General features: G+C 45.0%; 1 protein-coding gene across 3 annotated transcripts in view; it reads left to right on the plus strand.

Annotated features, from left to right (window-relative positions):
- Positions 1 to 13,825, plus strand: part of PASK (PAS domain containing serine/threonine kinase) — a 719,075-nt gene that overhangs the window by 423,609 nt on the left and 281,641 nt on the right. For all 3 annotated transcript variants that reach the window (XM_030215835.1, XM_030215838.1, XM_030215836.1), the window contains one exon: positions 6,545 to 6,726. In XM_030215835.1, the coding sequence (XP_030071695.1) occupies positions 6,545 to 6,726 (182 nt within the window). The remainder of the gene's footprint in view (positions 1 to 6,544; positions 6,727 to 13,825) is intronic.

The raw sequence follows: 13,825 nt of genomic DNA on the forward strand, positions 1-13,825 counted from the left end.
CAGTGGTTGATGGATGCCCCTTGCTAGGGGAGATAACCTTTATAGAGAGAAGGTTGAGGAGATCACTGACCAAATCAAGAAGCATACTGATAGAATCTTTTCTTTCTTCTGCAGGGCACCTTCTGCATCCACCTCCTCAGCTAGGAGGATTTTTGGCAAACCAAGGAGCGGTTCCTACTACTATTCTAGGTGTAGGTACAATCCTTTGGCTCGCCTGCCTACTGAGGCTCAGTCCCAGCGCACTCGTTCACATTAACAGCGTGCGCCTAAGGCAAAGCATGAGATTTTGGCTCCAGCAGAGCATAGCCACAGTAAAAGTGTCCGCTCGGATGACTTGCTGGTCGGTGGGAGGATAACATTTTTTCACCAAAGGTAGCCTCTTATAACCTTCAACCGGTGGGTTCTTGAAATAGCCCTCAGTTGGCATTTCAAACCTCCAAATTGTCCACCGAGAGCTCATTCATTCAGCTCTCAGCACAGGCAGGTACTTGCAGAGGAAATCTCCACCCTTCTAAAGGTCTATGTGGTCAAACCCATTCCACCAAGAGAAGAAAGGCAGGGATTCTATTAAGGGTACTTCTTTGTGCAGAAGAAAACGTGGGGGATGTGTCCCATCCTAGACCAAAGGGCCGTGAACAAATTTCTAGTCCGAGAAAAGTTCAGTATGGTTTCCCTGGGCACCCTTCTCCCAGTGATTCAGAAAAACGATTAGCTATGCTCTCTGGACTTAAAGGATGCATAGACTCACATGCCGATACTTCCAGCCCAATGGATGTATCTTGTATTTCTGCTAGGAACACATCACTTTCAGTATTGCTTGTTGCCTTTTGGCCTCACATCAGCTCCCAGGGCCTTAACTAAGTGTCTAGCAGTAGTTGCAGCTTTGCTATGCAGACTTGGTAGTCCAGGTGTTCCCATATCTCAACGACTGGCTGGTGAAGAGCACCTCAGGGGATGGTGCTCGGGAGTCCATGCGGATGACTATTAAAAATAAATAAATTGAGTGCCCTCGGTATGGGACCTAGAGTAACTGATTGGGTTAAAAATTGGTTGAATGGTAGGAGACAGAGGGTGGTGGTAAATGGAGCTTGCTCTGCAGAAAAGGATGTCGTCTGTGGAGTACCGCAGGGATCGATCCTAGGTTTTTAATGTCTTTGTAAGTGATATTGCAGAAGGGCTGTCTGGTAAGGTTTGTCTCTTTGCGGATGATACTAAACTCTGCAACAGGGTGGACACCCTGGAGGGTGTGAATGACATGAGGAAGAACCTAGCGAAGCTTGAGGAATGGACAGATATCTGGCAACTAAGGTTTAATCCCAAAAAAATGCAGGGTCATGCACTTGGGCCGCAAAAATCTGAGGGAATGGTACAGTATAGGGAGTGAAGTGCTTCAGTGTACGAAGGAAGAGCGGGACTTGGGGGTGATCGTGTCTGATGACCTTAAAGCTTCCAAACAGGTAGAAAAAGCGACGGCCAAAGCCAGAAGGATGCTTGGGTGCATTAAGAGAGGCATGACCAGCAGGAAAAAGGAGGTAATAATGCCGTTGTATAAGTCTCTGGTGAGGCCTAATTTGGAGTACTGCGTGCAGTTCTGAAGACCGCACCTATGGAAAGTTATAAACAGGATGGAGTCGGTCCAGAGGGCAGCTACGAGATTAGTAAGCAGTCTTGAATGCAAAAATTATAGGGACAGGCTTATGAACCTCAACATGTATACGCTGGAAGAGAGGAGGGAGAGAGGAGACATGATAGAAATGTTTAAATATCTCAAGGGCATTTATGTACAGGAAGAGAGCCTTTTTCAAATGAAGGAGAGCTCTGGAATGAGGGGGCATACGACAAAGTTAAGAGGGAATAGGCTTAGGAGTAACCTAAGAAAGTATTATTTCACAGAAAGGGTGGTGGAGGTGTGGAATGGCCTCCCGGTGGAGGTGGTGGAGTCGAGGACTGTTCCAGAATTTAAAAAGGCATGGGATAAGCATGTGGGATCACTTAGGAACAGGAAGTATTAGGGGTTACGAGGATGGGCAGACTGAATGGGTCATGTGACCCTTATCTGCCGTCATGTTTCTATGTTTCAAGCTACTAGGATTCATTTTAAACTATCCCAAATCCCATGTCCACCCTTGGGAGTGGAGTTCATAGGAGCCCTGCTCGACACACAGAGAGGGTTTGAGCCTACCTGCCGGATACTCGAGTGGACAATCTTGTCTCGCTTGTGTCCAGTGTTTGTGCCTCTCAGCATGTCACAGCTCGGCAGATGTTGAGGTTGTTGGGCCACATGGCTTCCACAGTGTACGTTGTACCCATGATACGTCTTCACGTGAGATCAGCTCAATGAACTCTGGCTTCTCAGTGGTATCAAGCCACTGGGAGTCTAGAGGATTATTCTGATCATGCCATACTGGCAATGGCATATTTGGTTCCCTCTTCTTTTAGAGTTGTCCTCCAAAGAACCGTGGAGATTGGAGTGTTTTCTGACCCTCATTACTCAGAACAAGAGGTCACTTCTACATCGCAGCCTCCAGTTTCTGGCTCTCACAGCTTGGATGTTGAGAGCCTAGAATTTGCTTACCTAGGTCTCTCGGAGGATGTCTCCTGTGTCTTGCTGGCTTCTAGCAAGACACAGGAGACACTAAGAGGTGTTACTCTTTTAAATGGAGGTGGTTTGCCGTCTGGTTTGAGAGCAAGGCCTTAGATCCACTTACATGCCGTACACAGACCCTTCTTGAATACCTTCTACACTTATCAGAATCTAGTCCCTCTAAGGGTTCACCTTAATGCAATTAGTGCTTACCATCAGCGTATAGAAGGTAAGCCCAACTCTAGACAACTTTTAGTTATTCACTTCTTGAGAGGTTTGCTTTTTGTCAAATCCCCCTGTCAAACCTCCACCGGTGTCAAGGGATCTCAACGTTATTCTCACCCAGCTGATGAAAGCTCCTTTTGAGCCACTGAATTCCTGCCATCTGAATGCTTGACCTGGAAGGTCGTTTTCTCGGTGGCTGTTACTTCAGCTCATAGGGTCAGTGAGTTTCAGGCCTTAGTGGCGGAGGCAGCTTATACTAAATTTCATCACAATAGAGTAGTGCTGCTTACACCCTAAGTTCCAGCCTAAAGTTGATTGCCTTTCCAACATTTTTTCCCCTTACTTCATTCTCATCCTGGCGAGAACACCTTGGACTACAAGCGAGCATTGTCTTTTTATTTGGAGAGGACTAATCCTCACAGACTGTCCTGTCCACCTGTCATGTCTGTGGCCGTGACCACCCTCAGCCTTACCTTCTTTCTGGGGGTCAGCAGCTCTGCTGGCTTCTGTCTGTGTTTGTGTTAGTCTTGTCTCTAGTCTCTGCGCTGATTATCTCACTAGACCTCACCTGTGTGGGCTATGCCTCCCTGCCTGGCCAGTTTCCAAGATGGCTTCCATCTGTTCTGTTCCAGTTTCCAAGATGGCTCCTGCTTGTCTTTCCTGTGGGCTCAGTTCCTATGTGTGTCAAGCCTTTCTTTGGGGTCAGTGTACTTCCTGCTTCTGTCCTGCTGCTGGTGACTCATCAGTGAGAGGCTTCATAAGGAAGTGCTGTGCTTGCAGTCAGGGCCTTTGCATAAGTGTTATGCTCTTAGGCCAGGTCAGGTTAGTAAGTGTCTGCAGCACTACTGCTTAGCCTCTCTCTGGGTTCCAGCCCAGCTTCTTTCTGTGTGTCTGTTGTCCTTCCGTGGGGGGTCTTCCCTTCCACTGTCTCTGTGGACTGCGGGTCCTTCCTGGCTTACCCTGAGTTGGGGTGAAGCCTCTGTCTGTGGACTGCGGGTCCTTCCTGGCTTACCCTGAGTTGGGGTGAAGCCTTTGTCTGTGGACTGCGGGTCCTTCCTGGCTTACCCTGTGTTTGGGGTGAAGCCTCTGCTCCAGGCTTACCCTGTGTTTGGGTGAAGCCTCTGTTCCTGGCTTACCCTGTGTTTGGGGTGAAGCCTCTGCTCCAGGCTTACCCTGTGTTGGGGTGAAGCCTCTTTTCCTGGCTTACCCTGGGTTGGGTTGAAGCCTTTGTCCGGGTTTGTCTGTATGCAAAGCCTTAGCCTTTGTGAGTTCCCCAGTCAGTGTGTGGAATGGCTGTGGCTTCAGACCCTTGGCCTGTATTCCTGGTTTACTCTGTTTGCTCTGCTGCCTGCCCAAGACCCTTGGCCTGTTCTTCCTGGTTACTCTGTTTGCTGTGCTGCCTGCCCAAGACCCTTGGCCTGTTATTCCTGGTTTGCTCTCTTTACCCTGAATCCTGCCTTGCCTAGTCTGTGTGCCTACCCTGCTTGTATATCCTGAGTGTATATCCTGAATCCTGTATTTGTCTAGCTAGTGTGTATTGCCTGGGTGATTTTTCCTGTATCCTGTCTCCACCTAGCTAGAGGGTTTACCCTGTGGGTATTCCCGGATCCCCATTCTGCCTAGTGTGTATGTTGCCCTAGTCCTTGCTCCTGCTAAGCTTCTGTACGCCTTGTGTTCCTTGGGCTGTCTCCTGGGTCTTGCTAGTGGCTGTGCAGCAGCACGCTGTCTTTGTTTAGTTCCTAGTCTAGTCTTTCTCGTGTTTCCTAGACCTAGGGTGGGTCCTCTGGTTCTCCAGTTCCGGCCCTGTCCTACAAGTCCTGCCAGCCACCTGCATGCTAGAGCTCAACTCTAGCGGAACGGTGGCCAAGCGCAGGTGAAGCGGATCCTGTCCTGCCAGTTCCAGTTGCCTACTTCCAATCCAGAGTTCCAGTCCTGTCCTTCCATATGCCCAGCTCCAGGGTGGTCTTGCCTGCCGCTGCCGCTCCTCGGCAATGACCCAAGGGCTCACGAACTTCAGTTCCGCCTTGAGAACCTGATAGAATGCCAAGGCCCTCGAGAACGCGACACCACCCTACTTTTTGTTTCTTTTGATCCCAACAGGATGGGGGATGCCATCGGGAAATGCTCAATTGGTTGGCAGATTGCAGTCCAAACATTCACGTCGTACTACTGTCTTGAGCAGGATACCTGATGCGACAGTTGGTTTGGATAGACAGTACTAGAGAATTTGTTTGGGGTCTAGAATCCAACTCCACCCTCCTAGGCCCATTTTGTTCTGTTCCAGGCTGTACTCTCACTCGGTTTGTTTATAGTTTCAGGTTAATCTGTGTTCCTTGCCTTTGTGAGGCCCAATTGTCCAATGCTTGCTGTTTTCGATGAGCCTGGTTGCTAGGGATTCCCCATTTATGAGAATTATGGCCTGCTTGTCCTCAGAGAAAACAAAGATACTTATCTGTAGCAGGTATTCTCCAAGAATAGCAGACCTTATATTCTCACAAACTCTCGCTCCTCCCTTTGGAGTTGTCTCCTGCTTTTATTTCTTATGCTTTAGTATTGTAGTGCTGTAACCATGCTCTCACAGTGGGTGGGAAGGCACTCACACATGAACAATCAAGTTTGGCTCGCGCTCCACAAAACTGTTTTAAACTTGTTATAAGCTCCAGACTGAGCAACACAGGTCGCGTTACCCCACTTATGAAAATATAAGGCCTGCTGTCCTCAGTGAATACCTGCTACAGGTAAGAATCTTTGCTTTACTGACCTATAGCGGTTATTCTCTAAAGACAGCAGGACAAGTATTCTCACATACCCTCCCCCTTCCCTAGGAGTTGCGTTCTTTGTACTTTTTTATATATCTGTGGATTCTTCATGGCTTGGGCAGACAAGAAGGCACTTGTGCATGTGCGGTAGGGGGCCTGCCCAAAGACTTCTAGAAATGTAGAACGTCGGGCAACGTCCACATCGGGGCTCCGTCGGTGGCTTCACTCACATGTGAGAATACTTGCCATGCTGTTCTTGGAGAACACCTAAAGGTAGGTAGCCACAATATCTGAGGAACCTTGTTTTCATGCAGGACCCTCTGTTTTTTCTCTAATACTTTTGGAAAAAGATGTTTCAGTCTCCTTTGTTTTGTACTCAAAAAGAAAGGACATTGTTGCAGGTTTCCTTTCTGCCCAATATCTTTCTTTTTTTCTGTGTGTTTCTTTAAAAAGAGCAAAAACTGCCTCATATACTTTTTTATATAGTAGTGCTTTTTCTGAAATTTGCTAATTATTTCTCAAGCATATTTCTCTGCACGGATGCAGTTCCCAACAGATCTTCTGATATGCCTATACAGTTTAAGAATATTGATGATGTTCTTGCATTTCAGGATTATTTGCATATAGAGGTTGCAACATGTGCATATTCTGCAGTTGAGATGCTATAGTTTGAGCAGTTTTTCTTTTTGAGGTCCCACACATTTTGTAAACTGGTTTGCTATATCCCATAGGTTCTGGACTGGGCTGATGAAAATGTTATGGAAGTAAAAATTAGGTTTTACCTGCTAATTTTCTTTTTTGTTTTTTAGTCTCACTAGACAAGCCTAAAGATCTGTCTTGCACAGTGATTTTGTACAATAGTAGTTTAAACACAAAATCTTGAGAAGATGTCTTTACTATGAATATTGTGTGCTTGTGCAAAAAGAAAACCCTTGGATGTGTGTGTGTTCTTACCAAATGATCCATATTTCCCCAGGTATACTGTTTGAGGTGAAGCGTGTAGAGGTTGTGGACACACCGCCTTTGCTCTGTGTCTGGGTGGTAAGAGACTTCCTTCATAGCAGGAGAGAAGCAGCAACAAGGACTCAACTCTTGCTCTCCAGTTTAAGCAGCTCCTCCCAGTCCATTGCAGAGCCCTCCACACTTAGCTTGGGAGAGGTTGGTATGTAGGTTTAGAAGTTGTGACAGTTGTTTTCTGCCAAGTCCTGAAACTCCCGTACTGTGTGCATAAAAAGAAAGTTTCTATAACTGGCTAGTTAATTTTGTTGTTGGACAAATGATGTTGGTTAAACATGTCCACTATCAAAGAAGCTATTTAATTATTTTGGAATTTATTGGAACCCCTAAACCAGAGCATTGTACATTAAATATATGCAGGTATAATTCAACTCTGAAGAGTCCCATGTAAACACTGATTTATTTTTCCCTTTCAATTTATTTACTTATTTACTTCAGTTTTTATTCTGCTGGGATGCAACATATAAGGTAATAGAAGAAATGCATTAATACAACTTATACAATTAAATGAAAATGCACACTTAGCAGTATTCATAATCAAACAGAAAAGATGGAATCCAAAGCACAGGAAACCAGGCTGAACATTTTCAGTAAGATAGATGAACGGTTTCTTGTTGGAGAATCTTGGCAGCGTTTTTTTAGCTGTACAAATTGGTTACAATTGTTTTAACCATTGTATGTGTTGGTAATACTGCTCTTTGAAGAAACATAAGATCAAATCACGATTATCAAACTAACATTAATAACCGCTGATGCAGTGGCGTACCTAGGGTAGTTGACACCCGGGGCTGCTCATTTTTTAACACACCCCTCCAAAATCCTGTACTAGGCATACTGAGAATACAAAACCCTCAGGACCTATAGAGCAATTCTACCATACCATAAGCAGATTTCTATGAGTCGCACAAGGAAAAGGAAACCATCTTAAACACTACAGTGAGCACTGGAACATCAATTCACCTATTGTGAAATGAAACCAGACAGAATAGTACAGATCGTCGATCCTGCACAGTGAATGCCAAATGAAAGCCATGGCTTTTTCACAAACACAGATACACCCTAATTCACTATAGAATAAGTAATCATAAACTTTCTATTTAGACAAAAATTAAACTGAACCCCCAAGATGCCAGACTCTGCATACAATGCAACACCACAGAAACAGAAAATGTCCCTTAGTACTGTGCAAAATATAAAGACAGCAGACGTAAATTTGAATAAACTAACAAATACCAATCGCCACTTTACAAATTAACAAATAGAAATAAAACAAATATAGAAAATAAAATAATACCATTTTATTGGACTAATACATTTAGCTTTCAGAGGCCAAAACCTCCTTCCTCAGGTCAATACAGTATAGTGCTGTTACAGTATCCTATCCTGACCTGAGGAATAGGGTTTTGTTCTCCTAAGGTTAGTCAAAATGTATTAAAATTAGTCCAATAAAAATTACCTTATTTACATGTTCTATTTATAAACATTTATCAACACAGCTACAATACTGCTTTATCCTAAAGCAAAAAAAATAAAAATGTATATTTGATTTACAGTTTGTTGTGTTTGGTTTCTGCTTTCCTCATCTTCTTTTCACTGTCTTCCTTCCATCCAGCATCTGTCTTCGCTCTCTCTCTCTGCCATTCAGTGTCTGCCCTCTCTGCTATCCTCTCCATCCAGTGTCTGCCCTCTCTCCCTGCCCCTTCCATCCACTGTCTGCCCTCTCTCTCCGTTCCATCCACATCTGCCCTCTATCTCTGCCCCTTCCATCCACCATCTGCCCCTGTCTGCCCTCTCTCTCTCCCCCTTCCATCCATTGTCTGCCCCTTCTATCCCTTTCATCCACTGTCTGCCCTTTCTCTCTGCCCCTTCAATCTACTATTTGCCCTCCCTCTCCCATCCATCCAGGGTCTGCCCTCCCTCTCGCTCCTCCTTCTATCCAGGATCTGTCCACTCCCTCTGCCCCCTCTTTTCGGCCCCAGTTCCAGCCCCATTATTCCACTTGTCCCTAGTACCAGCCTCAACCCACTTCTCCCACCAGTCTCGAGCTTCAGCCCCCAGCCACTTCTCACTATCCCCTTTTCATGCCCCATTCCCCACAGTTTAAGCCCCTGCCCCTTTTCAGCCCCCAGTTTCAGTACTAGCCCCCTTTCCCACTACCCTCCTTTTCAGCCTCCAGTTCCAGTCCCCTTCATCCACATGCCTTGTATTAGGGCCCCCTTTTCAGCCCCACCTATTCTCCCACCTGTCCCAGGCATGGCCCCATTCTCCTTCCTGCCCCCTTCTCAGACTCCAGCTCCAGGCCCTTCTCCCGTCTGAGCCCCCCTGACCCAGTCCCCACCTGCCTACCCTGAGCTCCATGGATAGACGACAACCCTCTTCTCCTGCCACCCAGCACCCTGATTGAAAAAAAATCTGTGAAGCAGCAGCACAGCAGCCTCACGTCTGCGTGTAAAAGAAGCAAATCGCCTCGTTGGACCTTCCCTCACTGTGTCCCGCCCTCCTCTGATGTAACTTCCTATTTCCATGAGGGCGGGATACAGTGAGGGAAGGCCCGACAAGGCGATTTGCTTCCTTTACATGCGAGGCGCTGCGCTGCCGCTTCACAGATTTTTTTTTTTTAAGGCAGGGTGGCAGGAGAAAGAGGGCTGTCGTCTGTCCGTGGAGCTGAGGGTAGGCAGGTGGGGACTGCGGCACCAGCGGCCTTTGGGTGGGAGCAGTGGGAGCGGAGCACACACCCCCCTTTCCACCTGCTGATATCCGGGGCTGACCACCCCCACCGCCCCGCCCTTGGTACGCCACTGCTGTGATGCAGATGCTTTGCCAAAATACGACCCCTGTTGGGTTCTTTAATAAATTTTAGATGCCAACCCATCCTTGAGAGGCCCATTGTGATTTTTTCATTTGACTTGGCGTACTGTGCATAATGACCCAAAGTATACCAAAGCTTCCAGTTTATATGTGAAAATCAAATATTACAGCTTCAAGGCTGTAATTGTACTACTATTTGTAAATGCACCCAATGTGACTACGACTCTCAAGCGTCAATCAGCCACCAGACGGTGGAGAAAATAGCCCTCAGTAATACCACCCAGCCTGCCTGTATTTTTCCAGCTATAAGGCGTGGGCCCGGTATACCGTCATCTTGCCTGGAAAAAAATCCACAAACTTGTGCATACGTGCAGAACACAGAATGCAGAAGATCAATTTAGTGTAATTTCATGCAATGTTCAATCCCATCTCGTAATTGCCACTATACATCAGATATACAACTTAGGTGCGACAGCCCCCCTGCACTTACCTGAAGATCAATCCCGTGTCTCCAATTCATCCAGTGCTGCGCTGCTCCAATTTACCACCAAGTTGAATCTACAAAACCCAACAGGGAGCATGGTCGCTGCTAGACGACTATGTATCTTGTGAAAAGGAATTAATTCTCTAAAGTATGTTGCATGTACTGTTCTGTTTTACTCGTATCAGCCCACTGACTTTTAAAAAATTTTTTATTCTATTCCATATTATTTGTTGCTGTATGTTTTCATAAATACTATGTTGTTTTAAATTTAATAAATAAAGTAAAAAAAAAAAAAAACCCAACAGGGAGTTCCCGTTTCGCCAGAGCTGCATCAGGGGTTCTACTCCAGTGTCCAGACTGCTGAGTCGCAAACGCAGCAGGTAACTGACTAAAAAAATGCCATCTTCACTCTTTAAATAAATCAAGCTCCTCCCACTTTCAATCCGATTGTCCAATCAGTCCTGGTGGTGAACCATGACATCAATCTCATCACCTCAGGCGGCTAACTTCAAAAACTCCACCCGGACATTCAACCCATCCGGTTCCAATGAATTGGAGAAAAAAATCCATTTCTCCTCCAATTGTCGGAGAGCTTGACCCGTCTCCTTTCCTCAACGACAGCTGTAATTGCTCAATGGCTATGCATTGTAACGTATCAGATTGATGCTGTTTTGCTTCACAATGCACCACTAAAGGCGCCCGCTTCAGGTTCTTCAAGCATGAGCGATGGTCCATTAGCCTTATTTTCAAACTCCTGGATGTCTGGCCAATAGATATCAGGTCACACGGGCAACTTATCGCATAGACCACCCCTGTGGATTCACATGTCGTTTCCGCTTTCAACTGGCATCTCTTCCCTGACTTCTGATGGATAAATACACTATCCTCCTTTATAATAGGGCATACCGAACAATGGCCACACTTTTTGTGGCTACCCACTGTGGTATGCGATCTCCTAAACGTCCACACATCATTCTGGCTAACTAGATCTCCCAGATTACAGCCCCTCTGGTAGGAGAACAGTATCATTGCATCCCTAAACAAGGCATGCGTCTTCAATAATTCAAAATGTCTCTATATCGCTTTACTTAGCCTTGGGGTGTTTGCATTATATTTAATCACAAATGGTAATATATCTTCCAGTTGTTGTACAGATTTATGTTGCAGAAGAGATTCCCTGGGATTATACCAAGCCCGCTTGGCCGCCTTCTTTATTATAATTTGAGGATAGCCCCGTTGCAGTAATTTATTACTCAGTGTCCTAGTGCACTTTTTAAACTCTTCTGATGAACAAATCCGACGATAGCGCAGAAACTGTGCAAAAGGAATGGTTTTCTTCATATGTGGAGGGTGCATTCCTGTCGGTCGGCTTAGAGAAGACAGTAGTAGAAAAACCTTTTATCTGTCTTTGTGACCCACACATCCAGAAATGCAATCTGCTGAGTGCTGCGCATTACTTCAGATTTAATCTGTATATGACACTGGTTTAAATAGTCTACAGACTGCTGCAAACAGTCCAATGTACCAGTCCAAATTCAAAAAATATCGTCGATGAAGCTCTTCCAACAACGAATATATGGAAGTGTACAGAGGGATATATCCACTTTTCTTCAAACTCAGCCATGAAAAGGTTGGTAATAGTCTGGGCAAACGTCGTCCCCATGGCTATCCCTGATGTTTGTTGATAAAAACGATCATCAAAAATGAAGTAATTGGAGCCCATGGCAATGCCACTCAGTTGGACCAGAAATTCAGAAGGAACAACATGTGGACATGGACGTTGTTCCAATGTTTCACAGAGTGCATCCATTGCCTCACTTTGCGGAATGTTTGTATACATTGAACAGACATCCATAGTTAGCAATATCCACTCAGGGAAACACTCCCCTTCCATCGCCTGCAAAACCTGCAAAAAATGGGTAGTGTCTTTCAGGTAGGATTTGACCTGCCTAAACAGGGTTGTAGATGTTTATCAATGAACTTGCAAGACCTTTCCAACAATGAGTCCCTAGCCGAGACAATAGAACGTCCAGGTGGTTGTTCCAGGCGTTTGTGAATCTTCGGTAATAAATAAAACACTGGAACTTTGAACTTCTCAAAATTCAAAAATTTAAATTCTCGTTCTGTCAGAAAACCTAAGCTCAGTCCATCCTTAGTAGCCTCCCGAATCTTGTTAGCTACTACTAGTGAGGGATCACTCAGTAATTCCATATGGGTGGCACTATTATTTAATTGTGAATATGATTCTTTTAAGTAGTCCATCTTATCCCATATCACCACCCCCCCTTTATCCGCTCTGCGGATCACAATGTTATAATCCTCTCGCAAGGTGGTAATCACCTCTCTCTCGAGATGAGTAGTATTAAACTTCACATATCTCTGCGCTTGCTCGCAATGATCTACTTCCTGTAAAACCATAGTTTTAAACATCAAAATTGCAGGATTCCATGGGCCCGGTGGAGTCCAAGAGGACCATTCCCATACCACCGATTGATCCATGGACTCTCTCTCCTGGGCATCAAAAAACAATTGATTTGCAACCGCCGTGTGAATTTTTCTAATTCTAGTCTGAATTGAAAAGGGTCATGTGAGTTAACAGGGCTAAAAGGCAGTCCTTTAGACAGCAGCTGTTTCTGCTGCTGTCAGTGGTCTCCTTAAGTAGAGAGGTGTGGTAGCCGTGTTAGTCCACTCTTAAAGGTTATCAATAGAAATCAAGCAAAATAAAACATGGAAAAGAAAATAAGATGATACCTTTTTTATTGGACATAACTTAATACATTTCTTGATTAGCTTTCGAAGGTTGCCCTTCTTCGTCAGATCGTAAATAAGCAAATGTGGTAGCAGGTAGTATATATAAGAGAAACATCAAAGCATTACTTTGACAGTCTGACAGGGTGGGAGGGTGGGGGTATGCATGGGGACATCAAAGCATTTCATTGATATTCTAATAGAATGGGTGTTGGTAGGTGAGAGGAGGGTAATAAACAGAGAAATACAGCTTATGGTTTATAATGGGTTAGAAAACCCAGATCCTTATTAAGGCCTGTTTGTTGTGTGTCAAAATATTCAATCATTCTTATTTCAAAGGTCTTACGTTCCTGTATTGTTTTAAAATTACCTTTCAGTATTCTTACTGTGAAATCACTGGTGCAGTGTTCTGGTCTTGTGAAGTGTTGGCCCACAGGGGTGGGGGCTTGACTGGCACCGGCTATTTTCATGTGATGTCTGTGCAGATTGAATCTTGTCTTAAGCATCTGGTCTGTTTCTCCAATATAGCATCCTTCATTACATTTTTTACACGGAATGATATATACCACATTGGAAGATGAGCATGTAAAATAGTCCTTTATGTTGAATATTTTTTCTTTGTGAATGACTGTGGGGTCTTGTGAAATGTTTTGGCATAGTTTGCAGCTGGCTGTGTTACACGGAAACGTGCTCTTTTCTTTTTCCGTCTGTGTTGGAAGTTTACTTCTGATCAGCTTGTGTTTTAAATTTGGTGGCTGTCGGAAGGCCAGCACTGGTGGGGATGGGAATAGCTCTTTCAGTAATTCATCTTCCTGGAGTAGTGGCTGTAGTTCTCCTTGAAATATAATATAAATAGTGGTCTCCTTGAAATATTTACCACGGTTGATCTTGGCTGGCTTGCATCTGTGCTCAAGTGTTCGGTCTGGAGCCCCGACCTCTTCTGTTTTTTCCTCTCCCTCGACCCCGGTGTTTTCCACTCTCCCCATCACGGTCATCCTCTGAAGACTTTTATCACTGCTCCCACTACTGGAGCTACTTGAAGCCCCATGGGAACCTGTCCGTTTACCTGATTCTTCCGTCCCTTCTTTACACATCCTTGCATACACATAGCCATCTTTATAGTCTGATTGATCCCTTTGGAATTTTTTCAATTTCTGTTGATGTAATTCAAACCTTAATTTGTCAGCTTTACTATACACA

Source organism: Microcaecilia unicolor, chromosome 10, assembly GCF_901765095.1.
Source record: "Microcaecilia unicolor chromosome 10, aMicUni1.1, whole genome shotgun sequence".
Lineage (NCBI taxonomy): Eukaryota > Metazoa > Chordata > Amphibia > Gymnophiona > Siphonopidae > Microcaecilia > Microcaecilia unicolor.